Source organism: Malus domestica, chromosome 15 (assembly GCF_042453785.1).
Source record: "Malus domestica chromosome 15, GDT2T_hap1".
NCBI classification, from domain to species: domain Eukaryota; kingdom Viridiplantae; phylum Streptophyta; class Magnoliopsida; order Rosales; family Rosaceae; genus Malus; species Malus domestica.
Window position 1 is genome coordinate 1,584,722 of NC_091675.1, and position 21,570 is coordinate 1,606,291.

The 21,570-nt window shown below is 39.2% G+C and overlaps 2 protein-coding genes and 1 long non-coding RNA gene across 12 annotated transcripts; 2 read left to right on the plus strand and 1 right to left on the minus strand.

Annotated features, from left to right (window-relative positions):
- Window positions 1-35: 35 nt before the first annotated feature.
- LOC103450479 (uncharacterized) lies at window positions 36-3,228 on the minus strand. Of its 2 annotated transcripts, XM_008389837.4 has the most exons (10): window positions 3,023-3,228; window positions 2,598-2,669; window positions 2,441-2,515; window positions 2,210-2,293; window positions 1,692-1,772; window positions 1,029-1,098; window positions 858-949; window positions 738-779; window positions 566-646; window positions 36-275 (listed from the first exon to the last, which is right to left on the minus strand). In XM_008389837.4, the coding sequence occupies exons 1-10, from the start codon at window positions 3,047-3,049 to the stop codon at window positions 204-206; spliced, it is 696 nt and encodes a 231-aa protein (XP_008388059.1). In that variant the 5' UTR covers window positions 3,050-3,228; the 3' UTR covers window positions 36-203. The 2 variants fall into 2 exon arrangements, with proteins under 2 accessions (XP_008388059.1, XP_008388060.1); XM_008389838.4 differs by lacking the exon at window positions 1,692-1,772.
- Window positions 3,229-7,180: 3,952 nt separating this feature from the next.
- Window positions 7,181-10,034, plus strand: LOC139192301 (uncharacterized). The gene is made up of 3 exons (XR_011576344.1): window positions 7,181-7,241; window positions 9,377-9,736; window positions 9,834-10,034. It is a non-coding gene; the product is annotated as an uncharacterized lncRNA (long non-coding RNA).
- Window positions 10,035-11,307: 1,273 nt separating this feature from the next.
- LOC114821809 (myb family transcription factor MPH1-like) lies at window positions 11,308-19,788 on the plus strand. Of its 9 annotated transcripts, XR_011576091.1 has the most exons (8): window positions 11,308-11,475; window positions 11,878-11,901; window positions 12,012-12,088; window positions 17,079-17,534; window positions 17,631-17,693; window positions 18,370-18,447; window positions 19,413-19,442; window positions 19,584-19,788. XR_011576091.1 is itself a non-coding variant. In XM_070813661.1 (7 exons), the coding sequence occupies exons 1-5, from the start codon at window positions 11,397-11,399 to the stop codon at window positions 17,455-17,457; spliced, it is 228 nt and encodes a 75-aa protein (XP_070669762.1). In that variant the 5' UTR covers window positions 11,308-11,396; the 3' UTR covers window positions 17,458-17,534; window positions 17,631-17,693; window positions 18,370-19,788. The 9 variants fall into 9 exon arrangements, 5 of the variants coding, with proteins under 5 accessions (XP_070669762.1, XP_070669761.1, XP_070669760.1 ...); XR_011576089.1 differs by having other exon boundaries at window positions 17,079-17,166; window positions 17,439-17,534; window positions 18,370-19,788; XM_070813661.1 differs by having other exon boundaries at window positions 17,079-17,107; window positions 17,439-17,534; window positions 18,370-19,788.
- Window positions 19,789-21,570: the final 1,782 nt, after the last annotated feature.

The following is a 21,570-nucleotide window of genomic DNA, read 5'->3' on the forward strand; positions in this document are numbered from 1 at the left end:
GGTGTATGTAACGATGAAGGCATTACTCTACAACATTTCAAAAACAAATTGATTCAAGCAGCAAATATAGTTCACAACAGATACAGATGCGAATAGCAGGTAGTTGTAAAGTTCAGCAATACTAGATCAGAAGCTTAACGACAGAAGAAAAGTCAATTAGATAAAGTACCGGTACATAAAAATGCGGAAATCTCCAGCTGCAGCTAGACGGCCTCTTTCAGTAGTCTCCTTGTGAGATCTATGGGAAGTCCCATCACACTATCGGTTGTCCCTACCTGCAAGAAGCACCAGCATTTCAAATATGAGGATGACTATCAAGACACTGCTCAACAAAATAGTACGTTCGTATCAACATGACTAGTTATTGGGTAAAGACACCTAATAAGTGGATCAGAATTGATGAGCTTTCAGGATCCATTCAATAAAAGATCGTGGATGAAAAGGCAATCAATTAAACTGTTGAAACAGACACATGGTACCGTAAATATACTCCAGTATGCTTCTCTTGCCCCACATTTACCAAATGTAATACTTACAACTTTAGAACAGAGGGTAGAAAACCAACCACTTCTTTAACAAAAGGAAGTATTAGAGGATGTTCTATTATGAGTCCCCCTGCTACTTTGAGCACTATCCCCTCCTCAATCTGACATGGACATAGTGGACGGGGTTAAATTGTCATTGTCCAATCAAGGAAATAAGTGAAACAACCAAATTTGATACAAAACAACTCTTACCAGCTTCTCAATGACTTCATCTGGTATTTTATGGAAATAAATCTGCAAGGAACCCCAAAGAGCTGGGAAGTTATTCAATTTCATCTTTCAGAAGCTACAACAAGAAAAAGCAAAAGGTACCTCCACTCGATCCCATTCTCCTTTACTGAATCCCGTTTTAAGGTTTGTAACATGTACAGATCCCACTGTTGCTGCATGCCCTCCAGAATAGTCTGCAATTCATGTTAGGAAAATTATCAGAGTCAAAAAGTAAAACATCAGGGACATGGAATAAATAACCATTAAACCAACCTTTCAAAAATTGCCGTGCTTCTTCCTTGCCGGATGGTTTTTCCCGAATCACACCTTCATAGACCACCACCTCCAGATCATTTTACAATAAGAGTAAGAAATAACAGATTTAATGTTCACTGACTCATAAAAGGAAAATTCTAAATTCCTAGTGTTGCAAACAAGTCATATCACCATAGGCCATTTATGTTGAAGGACAAACAAGCGTACACAAGGCCTTGGGGGTAAAAAAAGTTATTGTGTGGAAAAAGCTGATGTCTGGAGCATCTACGACATAAGTTATATCAGATACTCCATAAAGAATGAGGAGGAGAAAGAGCTAAAGCACACATTCATGCATAAGATATCAAAACATGTAATATGTAAACATGGGCCCAAAATGAAGTTTTGTGATTAACAATATCGCAATATGACGCAACTCCTACGTATAATTTATTTTCCTGAACAAGTTTCTCAGTCAATAGAATCTCACATAACTGACATCAAAACATTACTTAAACCTATACTTATTACTTTCTTCCTTACCCTCTCCAGAATATTGAGGAAGCGATAGGAGTATGGTAAAAATTCCATATACACATTTTGGTGTTTTATCCACAACACACAACACACATATGACAAGAGTATAGAGACTATAAATATGGTATAAGATGTGATGTATACTTGATCAGAAGTAATTAATAGCGTTGGTTCGGCATCCTTTATGTAGTCACCAACTGGGAGCCTTTGTGAAATGGCTTCTGCCTGAGAAGTTTCCATCAGCTCAGATAGGTAAGCAATTCTATTTCAACCAGAAACTAGTTGAGACAATGTCATTACATTATGCAGTAAACAAACAACTGCAACAAAGGGTGCACTAACACGCACAATTTCAGACACTCATACACATGCAGAAAGAAACACCTACAGTTACGAGGCTGAATTTAGTTGAGCATCACAACTAATTAGTATCTTTCTTTAAATACTTTTCTTCTCAACTACTATTGTACAATTACGTAGTCAAAATCCCAAAATGAGCCTCAGAAGTCTAAAATTGTAAAACACGATTCTTCCTCTATAAAAAGAAAAAGGGGATGTCTCTTCCATAAACGGCACTAGGTGATACCAGACTTTGATGGCTTCAGTAGTTAAACAGAGTGATGATACCAAACACATACAATATATATAAAGAAATGACATACTGTGTCTGCCGCAATCACAATCGTGGTCTCAGCATCCTTTTCTTGATTATTGATACTTTGCAACTTTGATACGATAGCATCGGCCTGACACACAATTCACATTTGACAAATGTGAGTGCGTAAAACCAAAACAACCCTAAACTAAAAGAAGCAAGTTCCAAAATTTAGCTGATTAGCATTTAGTGTTACATTTCCAATAGGAAAACAACGAAAAGGAGAAGAACACCAAACCTTTGCCTTGGCAAGAACCAAAACCAACTCCTCTGGTTTTTCCGTTCGGATGGATTTTTCGTCAATGTCGGCAGTCTACAGTAAAACAAGAGTTTAATTTCTAAAAATCATCAGGGAAATTAGGTTTTATATATTTCAGAGAAACAAATGGTAGTACCATGACTGTGAATTCATATCCCATTTCAGCCAATATTTTTCGACGTGCTATCGAAGCCGATCCCAAGATTATCTGCAAAATCAACCATTAACATCATCTTTCTGGAGCAGCATAGTTTCAGAGGAAAACGAGTACAATGTTCCACATTAGACTAAAAACAACACAAATTCTCTGTTTGGCAGAAGCAGCTGCAACCAAACAGAGCCCTAATATCCAGAACTACAACCTCGTCCTAACATTTTTCAACCATTTTTAAAGCTTCAATTTGTACTGCAACTAACCACAAGGGGAACGACGACGTTTCGTGTTTGAATTCGTCTCAACAGAAATGCATCGAATCGAAACCCTAGCTTTTAGTTCAAAACTTCGAGCTGAGCAATGGAAAAATAAGAAACTCAGTTGAAGACGAAGAGTGAGTCACGTACCTTGAAGGAAGATGAATCGGCTTCCATGGCTGAGTCAGCCGGCGAGTCAGTCTGAGACCTTGAAGCTTGGAAGAAGCAGTTGTTGTGGCGGCGTTTGGCTTTTTTTCTTCACGCCGTTTACTCGTTTAGGCGCGTTTTTACTATTCCGTCTTTGCAAAGTACGACCATTCTGTATTGGTCGTTTTGGCGAGTGGAGTTACCATTTCAGCCTTTTCAGGTCCATTTTTTTTATACGAAGGGGCCCAAACTCTAAGGCCCTGTTTGGCAGCCTGTATAAAGCATCGGATAGGATAAATAATACGGACCCGAGTGTTTGGCGTTGTTCCGTACTAAATAGCAACCGGATTAATTATACCGGCCCCACATGATTTATACGGTACACACCTGTTAATTTATCCTCCCTAAAACGTAAGGATTATTAGTCGGGTGGGAAACAACGATCGCTCTCTCCCTCTCTCCCTCTCTGTCCCTTACTCGTCGCGTTCCTTTCTCTCTCTCTCTCATCGTTCAGCCATCGTCGTTCGTCGTTCGTCGTTCAGCCGTCGTTCAGACGTCGTCCAGCCGCCGTCGTTCTGCTTCTACTTTGCTCTGCTCAGTTCCTTTCTCTCTCTCTCGCATCATTCAGCCGCCGTCGTTCTTCTTCTACTTTGCTCTGCTCCGCCCTAAATTATTGGGGAAGTTATAGATCCCTTCAAATTAAGTTTTAGAACTCCATAATTTCTATAAAATTCTATGAAATTACTGAGGGTTGGAAATCCAATTAATAGATTTGGTTAACAGGATTTGAAACCCAACGACCTGCAACCGCCTATTCGCCGGAATCTGGAGCAGATCTCATCGATTCCCGGAAAACTTCAAGAGCCAAAAGCTCTGTCAATCCTCGCCGACGTGGCTGGACCTTCATCTCCGTTTGAAGCCGCACCTTCACAGTGCCTCGATTTGACTTAAAACACACCCTTAACGGATCCATGTTGTCTGCAGAAGATCAACCAAAAAGGGTTTTATGCCAAACATGAACGACAAATTAAAGGCACTGCCCTTTGTTGATTATTCTATCATTATTTTTCTTTTTTTATCATATCCGGTATAAAACCAAACATCGTATAAATAATACGGTCATTAGTCCGATACTGCACCAAACGTCCGACTAATTTAGTCAGTACTATCCGGTGACTATTTATCCTATCCGACAGAAATAGTCAGTACAGTCCGAGCTGCCAAACGAGGCCTAAGGGCACGTTTGTTTGACATGATTAGCAAGGCTTGGACTGGACTAGACTATAATCCTGTGTTTGGTGTGCAACCGGATTAGCTTTAATGAGCTTAACCCGGACTCGCTTGGACTAAGGACCTCCTTAGGTGGTCTTCGCGAGCAACCCCAAAACTGGGCTGATTCGTAAGCCAGAGCAAACCGAGAGAGTTTCTGCCTTCCCTTCGTCCTGTCTTCCCTTCGTCCTGTCTTCCCTTCGTCCTGTCTTCCCTTCATCCCTTCGTCCTGTCTTCCTTTCGTCCTCATCTCTACGTTCCCTCTCATCTTCGTTATCGTGCTCTCTCATCTTCGTCCTCCTCACCCTCATCTGAGCGTCTTCCTGTCTCTGCATCTGCTCGCCTCATCTGAGTTGTACGGTAAACTTCGATTCTTCTATTAATTGCATGTATTTGTGTTGCAGATGGTAATTTTACTGAGTTTTATGTGATTTGATTGTTTTGGGTTTGATAATTTTTGAATCATAGAGATCTGCACTTGAATAAATTAGGGTTTTGATATTTAGGTGAAATTGAAATTAGGATTTGGGCTTTTCATAAGATGAGATGGAACTTGGGAATTTAGGATGTCAATGTTGTAAAACTTGGAAGTCCTACCCACATGTTGTTTTCGATTTTTAAAAATTGGGGTTTCAACAATAGGAGTACTCTGTGCGTGTGTGTGTGTGTCTGCGTGTGTGTGTGTGTGTCTCTATGTGTGTGTCTCTGTGTGTGTGTATAATTTATGTGTATGTCATTACCAAAAATCCTCGTCTCCAAGCATACTCTCTCCAAGCACCTGTTTCACTGTATGTTTCTATCTGCCAAATTAGGATGAATTGATGAGTTAGTACAGAAGAGTTTCCTCTTCTCGATTTAGTGTTAAAGTCTGTCATTCACTAGAAGGCCTTTCACTGCCAAATTAGGTTAATCGAACATAACTGGGCATAGTTGTTTTGGTATGTTTTAGCTCATATCGAAACATTTGCGTTTCTTTAGCTTAACTATTCTGGATGATGAGGTCAATTATTCTGTTTGCATATTTTAATGTCACTGAGCATGGATAACTTGATTGTGCATTTCTCTTTTCTCTTAAGTTTTTGTTTTCATTTTTTTAATTCTTGTTTCATTTTGTTTCTTTATAACTTTCTCTGTGTGTGTGTGTGTAATTTCTGTGTGTGTGTGTGTTTGTGTATGTAAGTTCTCCGTGTGTGTGTGAGTGTGTGAGTGTGTACTGTGAGTGTGAGTGTGAGTGTGTGAGTGAGTGTGTGTGTGTGAGTGTGTGTTTGTGTGTGTTTGTGTATGTAAGTTCTCCGTGTGTGTGTGAGTGTGTGAGTGTGTACTGTGTGTGTAAGTGTACTGTGTGTGTGTGTGTGTGTTTGTGTACTGTGTGTGTGTGTGTGTGTTTGTGTACTCATTAACGTGGGGGGGTGTGTGTATGTGTGTTTGTGTACTCTGTGTGTGTGTGTGTTTGTGTACTCTGTGTGTGTGTGTGTGTTTGTGTACTGTGTGTGTGTGTGTGTGTTTGTGTACTCATTAACGTGGGGGGGTGTGTGTGTGTGTGTTTGTGTACTCTGTGTGTGTGTGTGTGTTTGTGTACTGTGTGTGTGTGTGTAATTTATCTGTGAGTGTGAGTGTGAGTGTGAGTGTGTGAGTGTGTATGTGTGTGTGTGTGTGTATATTTAGTTGGTGTGTGAGTGTGAGTGTGTATGCAGTGTGTGTGTGTGTATGCAGTGTGTGTGTGTGTGTGTGTATGTATGTATGTATGCAGTGTGTGTGTGTATGTATGTATGTATGCAGTGTGTGTGTGTATGCAGTGTGTGTGTGTGTGAGTGTGTGTTTGTGTGTGTTTGTGTATGTAAGTTCTCCGTGTGTGTGTGAGTGTGTGAGTGTGAGTGTGAGTGTGTGAGTGTGTGAGTGAGTGTGTGTGTGTGTGAGTGTGTGTTTGTGTGTGTTTGTGTATGTAAGTTCTCCGTGTGTGTGTGAGTGTGTGAGTGTGTACTGTGAGTGTGAGTGTGAGTGTGTGAGTGAGTGTGTGTGTGTGTGTGAGTGTGTGTGTGTGTGTTTGTGTATGTAAGTTCTCCGTGTGTGTGTGTGTGTGTGAGTGTGTACTGTGAGTGTGAGTGTGTGAGTGAGTGTGTGTGTGTGTGTGAGTGTGTGTGTGTGTGTTTGTGTATGTAAGTTCTCCGTGTGTGTGTGAGTGTGTGAGTGTGTACTGTGAGTGTGAGTGTGAGTGTGTGAGTGAGTGTGTGTGTGTGTGAGTGTGTGTGTGTGTGTTTGTGTATGTAAGTTCTCCGTGTGTGTGTGAGTGTGTGAGTGTGTACTGTGAGTGTGAGTGTGAGTGTGTGAGTGAGTGTGTGTGTGTGTGTATGCAGTGTGTGTGTGTGTGTGTATGCAGTGTGTGTGTGTGTATGTATGTATGCAATGTGTGTGTGTGTGTGTGTATGCAGTGTATGCAATGTGTGTATGTATGTATGCAGTGTGTGTGTGTGTGTATGCAGTGTATGCAGTGTGTGTATGTATGTATGCAGTGTGTGTGTGTATGCAGTGTATGTATGTATGCAGTGTGTGTGTGTGTATGCAGTGTGTGTATGTATGTATGCAGTGTGTGTGTGTATGTATGCAGTGTATGCAGTGTGTGTGTGTGTATGCAGTGTGTGTGTGTGTATGCAGTGTGTGTATGTATGTATGCAGTGTGTGTGTGTGTGTATGCAGTGTATGCATTGTGTGTATGTATGTATGCAGTGTGTGTGTGTGTGTGTATGCAGTGTGTGTGTGTGTGTACTCGGTTTATAACCATGATATTACAATGTGAATGTTTTGTATTGTGTGTACTTGGTTTATAACCATGATATTACAATGTGAATGTTTTGTATTGTGTGGGGTTGATGCTGAATTGCAATTTTTTGTGGTTGTTGGTTGCAGAGAAGAGGAGCATAAACGGAAGGCTAAGGCTAAGGCTACTGCATTACAGGTGTCCTTTAATTTCCCTCTTCACATGCAATGCCTAGCAATGATAGCAATCCTCATACTAGTGTTCTTAGACACATGTTTATAGATGTATAAGAGTAGAACATTTTGAATATGATGCCTCGGGTTAATGATAACTTTTTTTTTTCAACGCCACCTGTATATTTGTTGCCTCGGGTTAATGATAACTTTTTTTTTCAACGCCACCTGTATATTTGTTGCCTCGGGTTAATGATAACTTTTTTTTTTCAACGCCACCTGTATATTTGTTGCCTCGGGTTAATGATAACTTTTTTTTTTCCAACGCCACCTGTATATTTGTTGCCTCGGGTTAATGATAACTTTTTTTTTTTCAACGCCACCTGTATATTTGTTGCATCGGGTTAATGATAACTTTTTTTTTTCCAAAACCACCCGTATATTTGATGCCTCGGATTGTGACTTCGCTAGTTACTTTGATCTAGTTCATTTCGTATCATATTCACTTCATTTCCATCACCCTTAATAACAGTAAATATTACATATATAATGATCTAGTTAATTTGTTTTTTGTTTTTTTTTTTTGTTTGGATAGATATGGATCGAAGGAAGCTTTTATTGATCTTATTGTTAGAGATGTCTTATTTGGAGACAATTTGCATTTGTACGATTCTTGTGTTGATGATGCTACGTGGCAAACAGAGACATGTTGAACGACCCACATTGACTAACCGTTCACTTATTAGACGAGAGATTAGTTTGTGTTATCTGAATGGTATAATAGGGAATACTGATACTGAATGTGTCAACGAATTGAGAATGGATAGAAAGACTTTTGGCATATTATGTGACTTACTTCGTCAAGATGGGAGGGTAAAAACTGATGGTTTGGTGTCTGTAGAGGAGCAGGTGTGTATGACTTTACAAATATTAGCACATCATACTAAGAATCGTAGTGTTGGCGGTAGATTTTATAGGTCGGGAGAGACTATAAGTAGGTATTTCAATAGCGTATTGCAAGGAATTTTGCGATTACAAGGTATCCTACTAAAAGTCCCTCAGCCTGTGCCTATTGATTCTACAGATCCTAGGTGGCGATGTTTTAAGGTATGATGAGAATTTTTTTTTCATTTTCCCTAATCTTTAACTCTTCATTCCCTTTGTATAAATTAACAAAAACTTTTTTTTTTTTTTTTTAAGAATTGCTTGGGAGCATTGGATGGAATACACATTGATGTGCATGTACCTGAAATTGACAAACCAAGATACCGAACAAGAAAGGGTTGAGTCGCAACTAATGTGTTAGGTGTGTGTTCAGGAGATATGCAGTTCATATATGTGTTTCCGGGGTGGGAGGGTTCCGCATCAGACTCTAGAGTGCTACATGATGCAATTACTAGGCCTAATGGTTTTAAGGTACCAGCGGGTAAAACTATTACTTAGTCTCAACTTTGTAAGTTAGGTCTAGTTCTGTTTGTCAACTACAAAACACTAATAAGGTTTGTTTTTTTTTTTTTTCATTAGGTTATTATTACCTTGTAGATGGTGGTTATACAAATGGTGAAGGATTCCTTGCACCCTATAGAGGAATACCTTATCATTTATCTGAATGGGAGGGACGAACACCTTCTAATAAGGAAGAATATTTTAACATGAAGCATTCTAAGGCAAGGAATGTAATTGAACGCTGTTTTGGCTTGCTAAAAGGAAGGTGGTCGATACTAAGAAGTCAATCTTTCTATCCGATAAGGACACAAGGTCGAATAATTACCGCTTGTTGCCTACTACACAATCTTATTAGGCAAGAGATGTCTATAGATCCAATGGAGAATTTGCCAATAATAGAAGATGGACAAAATACAGAAGAAGGTGAATATGTTGGTAGTGTTCAAACATCTGACCAGTGGACTGCAATGAGGAATGACATAGCTCAGGAAATGTATAATGAGTGGAGAGCAATTAGGAACCAGCAACCGAACTAGCTATATGTGTTAATGATAACATTTTATTTTAGTATTCCTTTTTATCATGCATTTGTTAGATATTAGCACAATGATTGGATGGTATGCAAATTAATTGGATATTATGCAAGTTGATTGGATATTATGCAAATTGATTATTTGTATGGTATTTTCCTTCATTAAAATATTTTTTGTTTAGGTATGGATAACGAAAATATTTTGAATGCTACTCAAGAGCCAAAAGGAAGAAGGCGTAAATGGGAAGCATTTGAGGAAGAAGTATTACTAGGAGTTCTTGAGGATTTTGTTGCTCGGAAGCAACGGTGTGACACCGGTGCTTTCAAACAAGGTACTTTGGTTGAAATAGCAAAAGCTGTCAATGTTTTATGTCCTCATTCAAATATAAAGGCAAATCCACATATTGAGTCCAAGTTGAAGAAATGGAAAAAAAACATATAGTATGGTCGTTGACATGATAAACACAAGTGGATTTGCATGGAATGATGTCAAAAAGTGCGTTGAAGTTGACAGTGATGACGCATGGCAAACTTATGTGCAGGTTCATATCCTATTTTATTTATACATTAGTTATATTCTTGCTGCTATATTTGTTACGCATGCTAAATTTTAGTTTTGCTATGTTGATATAATCTTAGAGAAATAAAGAAGCCGATGGATGGAGAAGCAAACATTTTCCACTGTTTGATAGATTTGCATATATATTTGGAAAAGATCGGGCTACGGGTAATGTAGCCGAAACCCCTGCTCAAATGGTGGAGGAACAAAGTCATGATCATGTTGGTGAAAGTGATATTGGAGGTGAAAATTTTGTTTCTTCAATGAACCAACAAAGCCAACAAAGCCAACAAAGCACCCCATCTGAAAATAGCCAAAGAAAGAGGAAAAGAGCTGTGGGAAGTTCAAGTGATGGAACCGAGGCAATTATCAGTGGACTGAAAGATTTTTATGTTGAAAGTGGGAAGAGGATGCAAATGGTAACTGAAGCTTTAGTTCAAGGTACTGCAGATCATATTGACATAGCTAATGAACTTGAAGCAATGGGTCTCTCTCCTATGGATCAAATTGATGCATTGTCTCTTATTTTGGATAAACCAAAAAATGTGGGAGTGTTCAGGGCAATCAAACCGGAACTCAAGAAAGTGTTCGTCCAAAGGCTTTTAAGCGACAACGCAAGCGGATGAGGATTTTGGCTAATGTTAACATGGATGTATTTTATTAATGTTAACATGGATGTATTTTATTAATCATACAATCTTATGTTATGGCTTATAACTTAGCTTTGCACTAGTATTTTGGCTTATGTTAACTAGCCATTTTGTAAATTATGGAGATCTATTTTGGCTAATGTTAACTAATGTTAACTAGGATTTTCTAAATTATGGAGATCTTCTTATGTACTTGTATTTGTTGAAATTGCATGTATTGAGCACTATTATTTTTCTTCTGTTGGGTGATAGAGTTTAAACCAAGCTACATTTGCAAATTAAACCCAATTCTATTAGCAGGTAATAGAAACAAAACAATTGTCAATTTTTTTTAAGATTCATAATATACATGGCAAAAATATGCTCCAATTAACCCATATCATGAGATTTGTAGCATTACTTTATTACACAATGGCAAAAATTTGTAGTCCTAGTCTAAGCAAACACAAATCTGGTGAACAGTACTGTTTTTCTTATCCTGCTTCTTAGTCCGACATTACACCAAACGCTTCACTAAGTTAGTCCAGCTTAGTCCAGTCTAAGCCAGTCCAGCTTAGTCCCGGCAGCTAGTCCAGTCCGAGACAGTCCGGCGCAACAAACGCACCCTAAAAGCCCAAGCAGAATCGCTAAACAAAGAAAGATATCAACCCAAGGGGCTTACACAAACGGTCGGAGTTTTAGTAACTCCGGAAATTATCTATATACTAAAACCCGGTGAAAAAATACTGTTCACGAGCAGTGTATTAGCGAAAATAGCCCTCACCTGCTACCTATTCTCAGCTTATTTTTTTGTGTTGAACAGTTAATTTACGATTTTGACCCTCCTATACACGTGTTGCTCATCGTGGACGGGGAGAAGGATGGAACCATATTCTTCCATTTGCTTCCGGGCTCTTCCATTTGGTCTCATTTGCTTCCAAGAGAATCTTTCGACCTCTCTCTTAGAACCACGAAACATCCTCCTCTCTTCAACAGCATCTCCTTCCTCCTCCAATGGACAACATCTCCCCTCCAGGCTCCTCCCTCATTCCTTCTCCTCCGTTGGACAACATCTCCTCCACTCTTTCTCTGGGTATTTATTTCATCTCTATTTTCCCTCATATCCCTTCTTTTCCTTCAATTTTTTTTAGTAGATCTCACGTAAGCGTTTTTATGTTTCTTTGTTTGTCTATATCATTTTTTTTGTTTTACTGTGTTTGGATATTAATCAATTGAATTGCTCCAACTAATTTAAAAATATAAATTTGGATATCCTAATGGGTTTTCTGTGCAAATTTCGTTTTAGTTATGATAAGGTGTTTATGGATTTAGAATTTTATGTGTTCATGGATTTTGGAATTTTCAATATGATTTTCCAATTTCCCTTTGCAGCATTCTTTTTTTGGTTTCTGAAGTATCTATGTGATTTATGTTCGTTCCAAGACATCATGACTTCAGTAGACATCTGATCTCCATCTTTTCTTTGTTCATGCAGTTGAAAGATTAGGTGGACAAGAAAGTAAGTGTAGTACATATAAATCAAAGCTAGGTTTTGGGATTAATTTATGAGATTAGCCTAGAGTCCCCATTAGTTCTTATTTCCTAAATAATTGTGAATTAATGGTGCAGGGGCAACTCCGAAGTTGGTTCTTCAATTGATGAATTTTAAGGGTCTGGGTATAACTCATGTCAAGCGCCATCTTCAAGTAATTGATTTGATCCCATCAATTTCATGATCTATATATATTTTCTCTACTAATTGTACTATATATATAAGATTCAATACTTTACAACAACAACAACAACAAAGCCTTTTCCCACTAAGTGGGGTCGGCTATATGAATCCTAGAACGCCATTGCGCTCGGTTTTGTGTCAGGTCCTCCGTTAGATCCAAGTACTCTAAGCCTTTTCTTAGAGTCTCTTCCAAAGTTTTCCTAGGTCTTCCTCTACCCCTTCGGCCCTGAACCTCTGTCCTGTAGTCACATATTCGAACCGGAGCGTCAGTCGGCCTTCTTTGCACATGTCCAAATCACCGAAACCGATTTCTCTCATCTTTCCTTCAATTTCGGCTACTCCTACTTTACCTCGGATATCCTCATTCTCAATCTTATCCTTTCTCGTGTGCCCACACATCCCACGAAGCATCCTCATCTCTGCTACACCCATTTTGTGTACGTGTTGATGTTTCACCGCCCAACATTCTGTGCCATACAACATCGCTGGCCTTATTGCCGTCTTATAAAATTTTCCCTTGAGCTTCAGTGGCCTACGACGGTCACACAACATGCTGGATGCACTCTTACACTTCATCCATCCAGCTCGTATTCTATGGTTGAGATCTCCATCTAATTCTCCGTTCTCTTGTAATATAGATCCTAGGTAGCGAAAACGGTCGCTTTTTGTGATCTTCGCTAAATTGCTCCGGTCATTAGTGTGGATAAGTATATAAATGAATAGAGATAGGAAAGCAAACACAAGATGTACGTGGTTCACCCAGATTGGCTACGTCCACGGAATAGAAGAGTTCTCATTAATTGTGAAGGGTTTACACAAGTACATAGGTTCAAGCTCTCCTTTAGTGAGTACAAGTGAATGATTTAGTACAAATGACATTAGAGTACAAATGACATTAGGAAATATTGTGGGAGAATGATCTCGTAATCACGAAACTTCTAAGTATCAGAGTGTGGTATCATCTTGACTTGCCTTATCTGTCTCATAGGTAGATGTGGCAGCTTCTCTGGAAGTACTCTTCCTCCATCCAGGGGTGGTATCTTTAACTGGTGGAGATGCACAAGGTAATGTATCAATTTCACTTGAAGCTTACTTGTAGTTTCAGGCTTGGTCAAGCGCGATACAAACCATGTAGTAGGAGTCCCCCAAGTCGCCGAGCTAGGGGATTTGCTGAAAGAGGTGACAGACAAGGTAAGCAATCAGAGCTCCAGCTGATTGTTCACCTTCTCCCCATCTTGCAGCAGCATGAAGGATAAAGAGAAGAAAAATGAGAAGAGATGATATGGGATACTTTTGCTTTTGAAGAAGTAACTTTCCACAGGCTTATTCTTGAACTGAGCTGGAGGGTTTTCTGGTTTCCTCCAGAGTATAAGGCCGACTGAAGAATTTGAGAGTCAAAACAAGTCCATCAAATCTAGAGTACGTTCGGCCCTGCTGATATGGGATACTTTTGCTTTTGACAGAGTAATGGATGGATCGGCACGTGTGCTGTTACGCTTGTCTCCACATGCTTCCTTGTATCCTTCGCACTTGCCCTATCTGTTCCTCAAGCAGATGCGGTATCTTCCCTGGCAACATAAGATGTTGAAGATGAGTACTCGAGAGCAATGCCAGGTAAGTAATCAGGTAAGGGGTTCCAGGCTGTCAGTTCCTGGCTGGAAGCTTGATTTCAAGTGCTGACTGATTGCTCTCTTTCTCCTTGTCTTGCAGGTAAAAACAAGGCCAAAGGAAAAGACAGGGAAAAAGCATGATATGGGATACTCTTGCTTTTAACCCTGATGATATGAGATATTCTTGCTCTAGTATAGCTTTTTTGCAAAGGTATTATCGGAGGGAAAGAAAGCTGAATATTTCGAAAGGCTTCGTTGGGAGTGCCCTCTCAGATATGAGGAAGGGTTGAGCATTTTTGCAGGTCTGCCTGTCCGTTGGGGATGGAGGTCGACATATATAGGAGTCTCCCTAACAACAAGTAGTAATGCTATTCCTTTACCCTGCTTGGTCATAGCACGGTAGTGGGAGCTGCCAGCTTCACATGTTTTAACTCTGTCAGAGCACTTTGAAAAAGTGGTATGTGGTATCTGGCTCTCGAGATTCAGAGAACGATGCTTCTTCGATTTTTGAGAAAGCAATCATGGTGGGGGTCTGGCTCTCGAGATTCGGGGAGCAGTCTCTTCGATTTTTGAGAAAGTAATCATGTTGGGAGTCTGGCTCTCGAGATTCGGAAGGCAGTGCCTCTTCGATTTTGGAGTAAGCAATCTTGTTGGGAGTGTTTTCTCGGATGTGAGTAAAGGTTGGGCATGTTTGCTAGTCTACCTTGCCACGAAGCACGGAGGTTGACACACAGGGACTTTCCAATTATCCAGCAGTGGTACTGTTCCTTTACCCTTGTGGGTAATAATATGGTAGCTAGACCTTCAAAATTTATGTGTCTAAACTTTGTTAGTGCTGTTTCTTTGCTATTCTTTTACCTTTCTTGGTCAGAGTGATGTAGTGGGAGCTGCAAGCTTCACGTGCTCAACTTTGGCAGAGACTTTGACAAAGTTATCTGTGGTACCCATGAGCTATTGTTGCGTGTGGGAAGTGGGTGATTGAACAGTAAGATTCATGTGCTTTCTACTTCACCAGAAGTCTTCGACAGAATGCCCATAATTTCCGCAAAGCTAAGTGTGCGTGTGACAGGTGCTGACAAGGCTAGAAAAGAAGGTGCCTCTTCGATTTCTGAGATCGGCCCTCGTGGTCTCTGAGCAGCCCAGCTTTTGAGAAAGCGAGCGCCTCTTCGATTGATTCGGAGAACGATGCCTCTTTGATTTTTGAGAAAGCAATCATGCTGGGGGTCTGGCTCTCGAGATTCGGGGAGCAGTGTCTCTTCGATTTTTGAGAAAGTAATCATGTTGGGAGTCTGGCTCTCGAGATTCGGAGGGCGGTGCCTCTTCGATTTTGGAGCAAGCAATCTTGTTGGGAGTGTTTTCTCGAATGTGAGTAAAGGTTGGGCATGTTTGCTAGTCTACCTTGCCACGAAGCACAGAGGTTGACACACAGGGACTTTCCAATTATCCAGCAATGGTACTGTTCCTTTACCCTCTCTTCGATTTTTGAGAAAGTAGTCATGTTGGGAGTCTGGCTCTCGAGATTCGGAGGACGGTGCCTCTTCGATTTTGGAGCAAGCAATCTTATTGGGAGTGTTTTCTCGAATGTGAGTAAAGGTTGGGCATGTTTGCTAGTCTACCTTGCCACGAGGCACAGAGATTGACACACAGGGACTTTCCAATTATCCAACAGTGGTACTGTTCCTTTACCCTTGTGGGTAATAATATGGTAGCTAGACCTTCAAAATTTATGGGTCTAAACTTTGTTAGTGCTGTTTCTTTGCTATTCTTTTACCCTTCTTGGTCAGAGCGATGTAGTGAGAGCTGCAAGCTTCACGTGCTCAACTTTGGCAGAGAACTTTGGCAAAGTTATCTGTGGTACCCATGAGCTATTGCTGCGTGTGGGAAGTGGGTGATTGGACAGTAAGATTCATGTGTTTTCTACTTCCCCAGAAGTCTTCGACAGAATACCCATAATTTCCGCAAAGTTGAGTGTGCGTGTGACAGGTGCTGACAAGGCTGGAAAAGTAGGTGCCTCTTCGATTTCTGAGATCGGCCCTCGTGGTCTCTGAGGAGCCCATCTTTTGAGGAAGCGAGCGCCTCTTCGATTTCTGAGATCGGCTTTCGTGGTCTTTGAGCAGCCCAACTTTTGAGAAAGCAAACACCTCTTCGATTTATGAGATCAACCCTCGTGGTCTCTAAGCAGCCCAGCTTTTGAGAAAGCAAACGCCTCTTCGATTTCTGAGCAGGCGCCTCTTCGATGTCTGAAGCTCCGTCGAGTGCAGCTTTTTATAGGGGCTGGCATTAAGTTCCAAAGCACACTTGAATCTCCACCAGTAGAAGCTCCATTCTTGCACTTCTAAGATCTTGATTTGTCCGACCTCTTCTCTCTTCAATACCTTTGAAAATGTCTGGCCCCTCCGACCGTCGTTTTGACTTGAACCTTGTTGAAGAGGCAGCCCCGCCTTCTCTAGACAACATATGGCGCCCATCCTTCGTCTCCCCTACTGGTCCTCTTACCGTTGGGGATTCCGTGATGAAGAATGATATGACCGCTGCGGTGGTGGCCAGGAACCTTCTCACTCCCAAAGATAACAGACTACTTTCCAAACGGTCTGATGAGTTAGCTGTTAAGGATTCACTGGCTCTCAGTGTTCAGTGTGCAGGTTCTGTGTCTAATATGGCCCAACGCCTATTTGCTCGAACCCGCCAAGTTGAATCATTGGCGGCCGAAGTGATGAGTCTCAAACAGGAGATTAGAGGGCTCAAGCATGAGAATAAACAGTTGCACCGGCTCGCACATGACTATGCTACAAACATGAAGAGGAAGCTTGACCAGATGAAGGAAACTGATGGTCAGGTTTTACTTGATCATCAGAGATTTGTGGGTTTGTTCCAAAGGCATTTATTGCCTTCGTCTTCTGGGGCTGTACCGCGTAATGAAGCTCCAAATGATCAACCTCTGATGCCTCTTCCTTCTAGGGTTCTGTCCAGTACTGAGGCTCCGAATGATCCCCCTCCGATGCCTTCTCTTTCTGGGGCTCTACCGACTACTGAGACTTCTCCTAAGCAACCTTTGTGAAGGCTCCATCTTGTTTGTTTATTTTGACTCATGTATATGTACATATTTGTAGCTTATCGGGGATATCAATAAATAAGTTTTCCTTCATTTCAACGTATTGTGTTAAATACACCAAAGCCTTCTTCGCTAAGTTCTTTGAATTTTCTTTTGTTGAAGCTTGTATGTTGAAGCTTTCTGAGTGGAGCATGTAGGTTGGGGTAGTGTTCCCTTAATTTTTCGATATAAATTAAGGGTTCATCTCTGATTAATATTGTTCTACATTTTCTTCTTTGATTTCATCATCCGATGTATAGGAGCAAGAAGATGGAAAACCCCAATCGAGGTGAACAAATTAACAAATTGCACACAGGCTCATCTACTCTTCCAATAGTTAATACAAAAGTTAGGGTTTACATATTTATAAACTTGAGAGATCTTGCTTTCTTATTATATGACAGATCCAGCATTATAGCTCCAATCAAACGCATAGTGTCTATTTTAATTTTCTCAGTGTGAATTGGCCATTTCTCCTTTACAAAATGGTGCACCAAAATACTGGATAGTCGGAATGTGAAACCAATTTAACTCTCACTTAAAAGCATAGATAATTTCAGTGTTATACAGCTGCAAGTTATGTTTTACTTATTCTTTGAACCCTTTACTTCCCTTCTAAGCTTGAAAGCAGGAAACTAAGTCGCCAAGACCCTAGACTGTTCCAAGGGCTAGGAGGTCATCCTTGAGCAACCTGGCATGTGGATTTTAACAACATGGTTGGGCTTCTGAACCTCATTATATTTCCCTTTTTTTTTTCTTATATAGAATGCATCTATCTGCAGATTTAAACAAGTCATTTTCTGAATTTTCAGGGCATTGAAATTCAAGCTCAGGCGGTACCCCTATTTCAAAGAAAATGAGACCACTTGAAAATGGTAACCCAATTACTTTCTTTGTTGTTTTTCCTTAATGGGATATCGATTCCTTGCTTTTTAATGAATTTTTGGCTTACGTATTTTGAATTTTTGAGTTTCAAGGCACAGTTGCCCAGTATGTATAATTGTTTTCGTAATTTTATATTCAGCACCGCTTGCCAATTTATTGTATGAATACTTTCAATATCAATGTAAAACTAAAATATTCAATAAAGAACAAATAAGCATACTTCATCCTGTACTCTATATTAAATTATGTTTAGTCAAACCAATCTAAAGTATGATGCATTTAATGTTTTTAATTTCAAAACATTTTTATACACCAACATTATTATTCTAATCAAAAGTTGTCTCTGGTAAAGTTTTTTGCATGATGATATAGCAACGGTTATAGCTATAGCTAATAATAATATATGTATATGTCAACGATAGTATATACCACTGCATAAATATATCAGTATGTGAAGGTTAATGGCATACTTGATCCTTGCATGACATGTACATGAAATACTAAGTTTCATACCACTGCATAATATATACCTCAAATTCTGTGGCATGCAACCACCATTTTTAATTTGCATGATGTCATATTAGTTTCATTACATAAAAAGTTCCTGTTGATAAATTTGTGCTGACATCATGCTCTGCGTGATTTTGTTCACGCTTATCTCTTAAGGGTTGAAGTTGAGGAGCACCCAGAGATATTCGAGGTGCCTATTCGGTTTCTGTTGTGCCGTTTACTGCCTTTGCCAAGGTATGCTTATACGTGTTTTCTTGGTGGTTTTGATGTTGCCAGTGTGATTTTTTTAATAAGCATTATGTTGTTGGATATCAAATGGGAGAAAAAGGTTTTACATTTGGTTAATCAGGTTGTATGAATGTGGGGTATTCATGTGTTGCTACTGTTGAGTTGTTTTTGGTGGCATGTACGGTTTACAATTGTGTTAAGGGGGTATTATTATTGTTAATTATATGATAATATTGGTGGTATGATTTGTTTTTAATGAGAATTGAGTATTAATAGGCTCCGTTTATGATGCCAAACTCAACATTTGAGAGACGGAGGTAGAAGTTTAATTGGAACACTTTGTTAGTTTGTGTTACTAACAAAACAGTTGTGATACTAATCTAGAGCTACTTTCATATTGATTCATCATCATTGATAAGTTTTCTTTGGACCCTATAGAAATCATAATTAACTATTCACTAATCTGCTGCTTTATTGTCACTGACTCTTTAGATTGGGAAGCACCATATTGTTTCCAAATGATTAGTTTGATAGGTACTTAACAATTTCCCAAGGCATGAGGCACTTGCTTTTTTTTGTGTGTAAAAGACTAACACCATGCGTCCATGATAACTATTATAATTAAGAACCAATTTGTTTAAAAATACCTCAATTATTGAGAACGACATATATGTCCATGATAACTATTATAATTAAGAACCAATTTGTTTAAAAATACCTCAATTATTGAGAACGACATATATGTCCGATTAGTTTGATTGAAACTAACAATTGTTCAAATTGCAAAGAAAATGAAACATTCTCTCTCTCCTCTTTTTCTCTCCTATTGCATTTGGGTTTATCCCTGTTTCTTTTTTTGTTGATCTAATTTGGGGTGAAGTTGAATTTTGGTTGAACTAGAATGTGGGTTTAATTGTGTTTGGTTTTATTTGTCAATTCTATTTTCGTATGATTAGTGTGTGGTTTTTCAGACCTTTATGGCCATTTTGGGTCTGGCAAAGGTACTAATTTTACTCTTCATTCCACCACTTTCATTTGAATGCCTGGAAAAATTTGGAATTGAAAACATGATTGGGTTGTATTAGTTTTTGTGAAGATTACTTCTTGATTTGAGGTGTGTGAAAATATATTTTGATGATCAGGAGATGAGAGTACAAGTTTTCGCTTCTATCTGGACATTCAAGAACCACCAAATTGCATTATGTTTTCATCACCGAATTCAGGACAAGAAAGCTGTACATGCCTCATGTATTACGTATAATCACTTGCTTACATTTCTGTTTCTCATTTGTACCTAATTGGTTCAGATTTTTGTTTTTTTATAAATAGTAATATGTTCTATGACAAGCTGGCTCTGTTTCTGATTTCATTCTTAGTTTGGATTTATATATAAACCTGCAAGCATGCAGTTGATTAGTATATTTGGTGTTTTCCCTCTTAATGGACAAACTTGCAGTTACATAATATATAAGTTTGGTACGATCTGATTATTGTGTTTATCTCATTACTTCAACAGCACAAAAAATCTCTCCTAATTAAGCTAAGTAGTTAAGCGAAAGAAGCCCCCATACCTACTTTTCTTTATGTGTATATAATTTTGGTATAGACAATTTCTATTCCCGCAGCAACGCGCGGGTTTCAATTTCTAGTATCATCTACAAGTAAACCAACAATTGAAGGAGGAACGTCATCCAATATGATACACAGCCCAGGTGAAAAAAAAAAAAAAAAACTCAGGTCGTTCTATTTCCTGGAGGATCCTCTTTATCAGCATTCTGGGGATCTTCAAATCGTGTCAGTTTATCGTATATCATGCGATCAGTTTTCGTTAGGTACTATTTATATTTAATTTAAAATAAAATTATTTAAAATGATTTATGAACGCACAATATACGATGAACGTACATGATTTAAGGATCCCAGGATCTTCACAAAGAGGATCAAGAAAGGATCCTCATTCGTTCTATTTAGGGGCAGAACCTTTTTGTTCTATCTTTTCCTTTTTTTTTTAATCTTGGTTGAAATGTAGCACAATCATTCAAACTCTTTAATTTTTCATTTGATTAATTTTTACATAGTTGATGTTCAAATAAAATATAAACGATTGTAATTATCATGTAACATTGCAGAAGTAGTAGAAAAGCCAATGAGAAACCTCCCAAATTATTAACTTGCAAAGGTTTTTCTTCCACTTAAACTATTTAAATAGAAAATGAATTCAAATGTGGGGCCGACGAAGGAGATTATAAGTCCTACCGATCAAAAACTTTAAAATATAGGATACCTCGGAGCAAGCTAAAAAATTCCTGTTCTCTACAACTACGAGTGCATGGCACTCAACACTTTGAGAGCAACAGCTTCTTGTTCCGCCAAAGATATTGAGTCAGCAATGAACCCTAATTTATCCTTACTTTCTTTTATCTCACCATCATCATCATCACTGCCAAAATATATCTTTGACCTTTTGTGGGGTCGATTTGCGTATGCCTCTCCTTCTGAATCAGAAACATCCTCCTCCTTCTCGTATGTGTTTCCTCTCTTCCACTTCATCTTATTCTTCAAGCGTTTTTCACGACGGCGATTGTGGTATTGAGCCTTGTCATCCTTGTCCTCCTTCTTCAGACCTTCCCTGAGCTTCTTGTAATATTCGGTCTTCTTGTCTGCATAAAGAAAGAGACACATTTCAAGGCAACAATTTTTTCAGAAGAAGCAAGGTAAAACACCGTGTTTTTCCAATAGATGATGTTATTTGGGCACACGAAACTGATGCACTTATCGACACAATCTCTACTGCATACCTTGAATTTGATCAAGCGGAGCTCTGGCATTGTTGATATCAGCCAGCCTTGCTAGTGGCGGTAGTGAGTTGCCTTCGTCATCAAAGACAACTCTAGTTCCCACTGGTCTGTGGATATTGATCTTTAACTTCTTCTTCTTCTTCTTCGAAACCCGGGTTGACAATGTAGAAGGCGACCTATGAGGAACGGGATTATCATATATGAGCTCAAAGTTTGATGCATCCACAAATACTAAAGGTTGATGAAATTTTTAAGCGATCATTTGATAACCATTTCGTGACAATGGTAGCCCCTTTAAGCTAATAATCCGAGTTAAAACAAGTATAAAAAC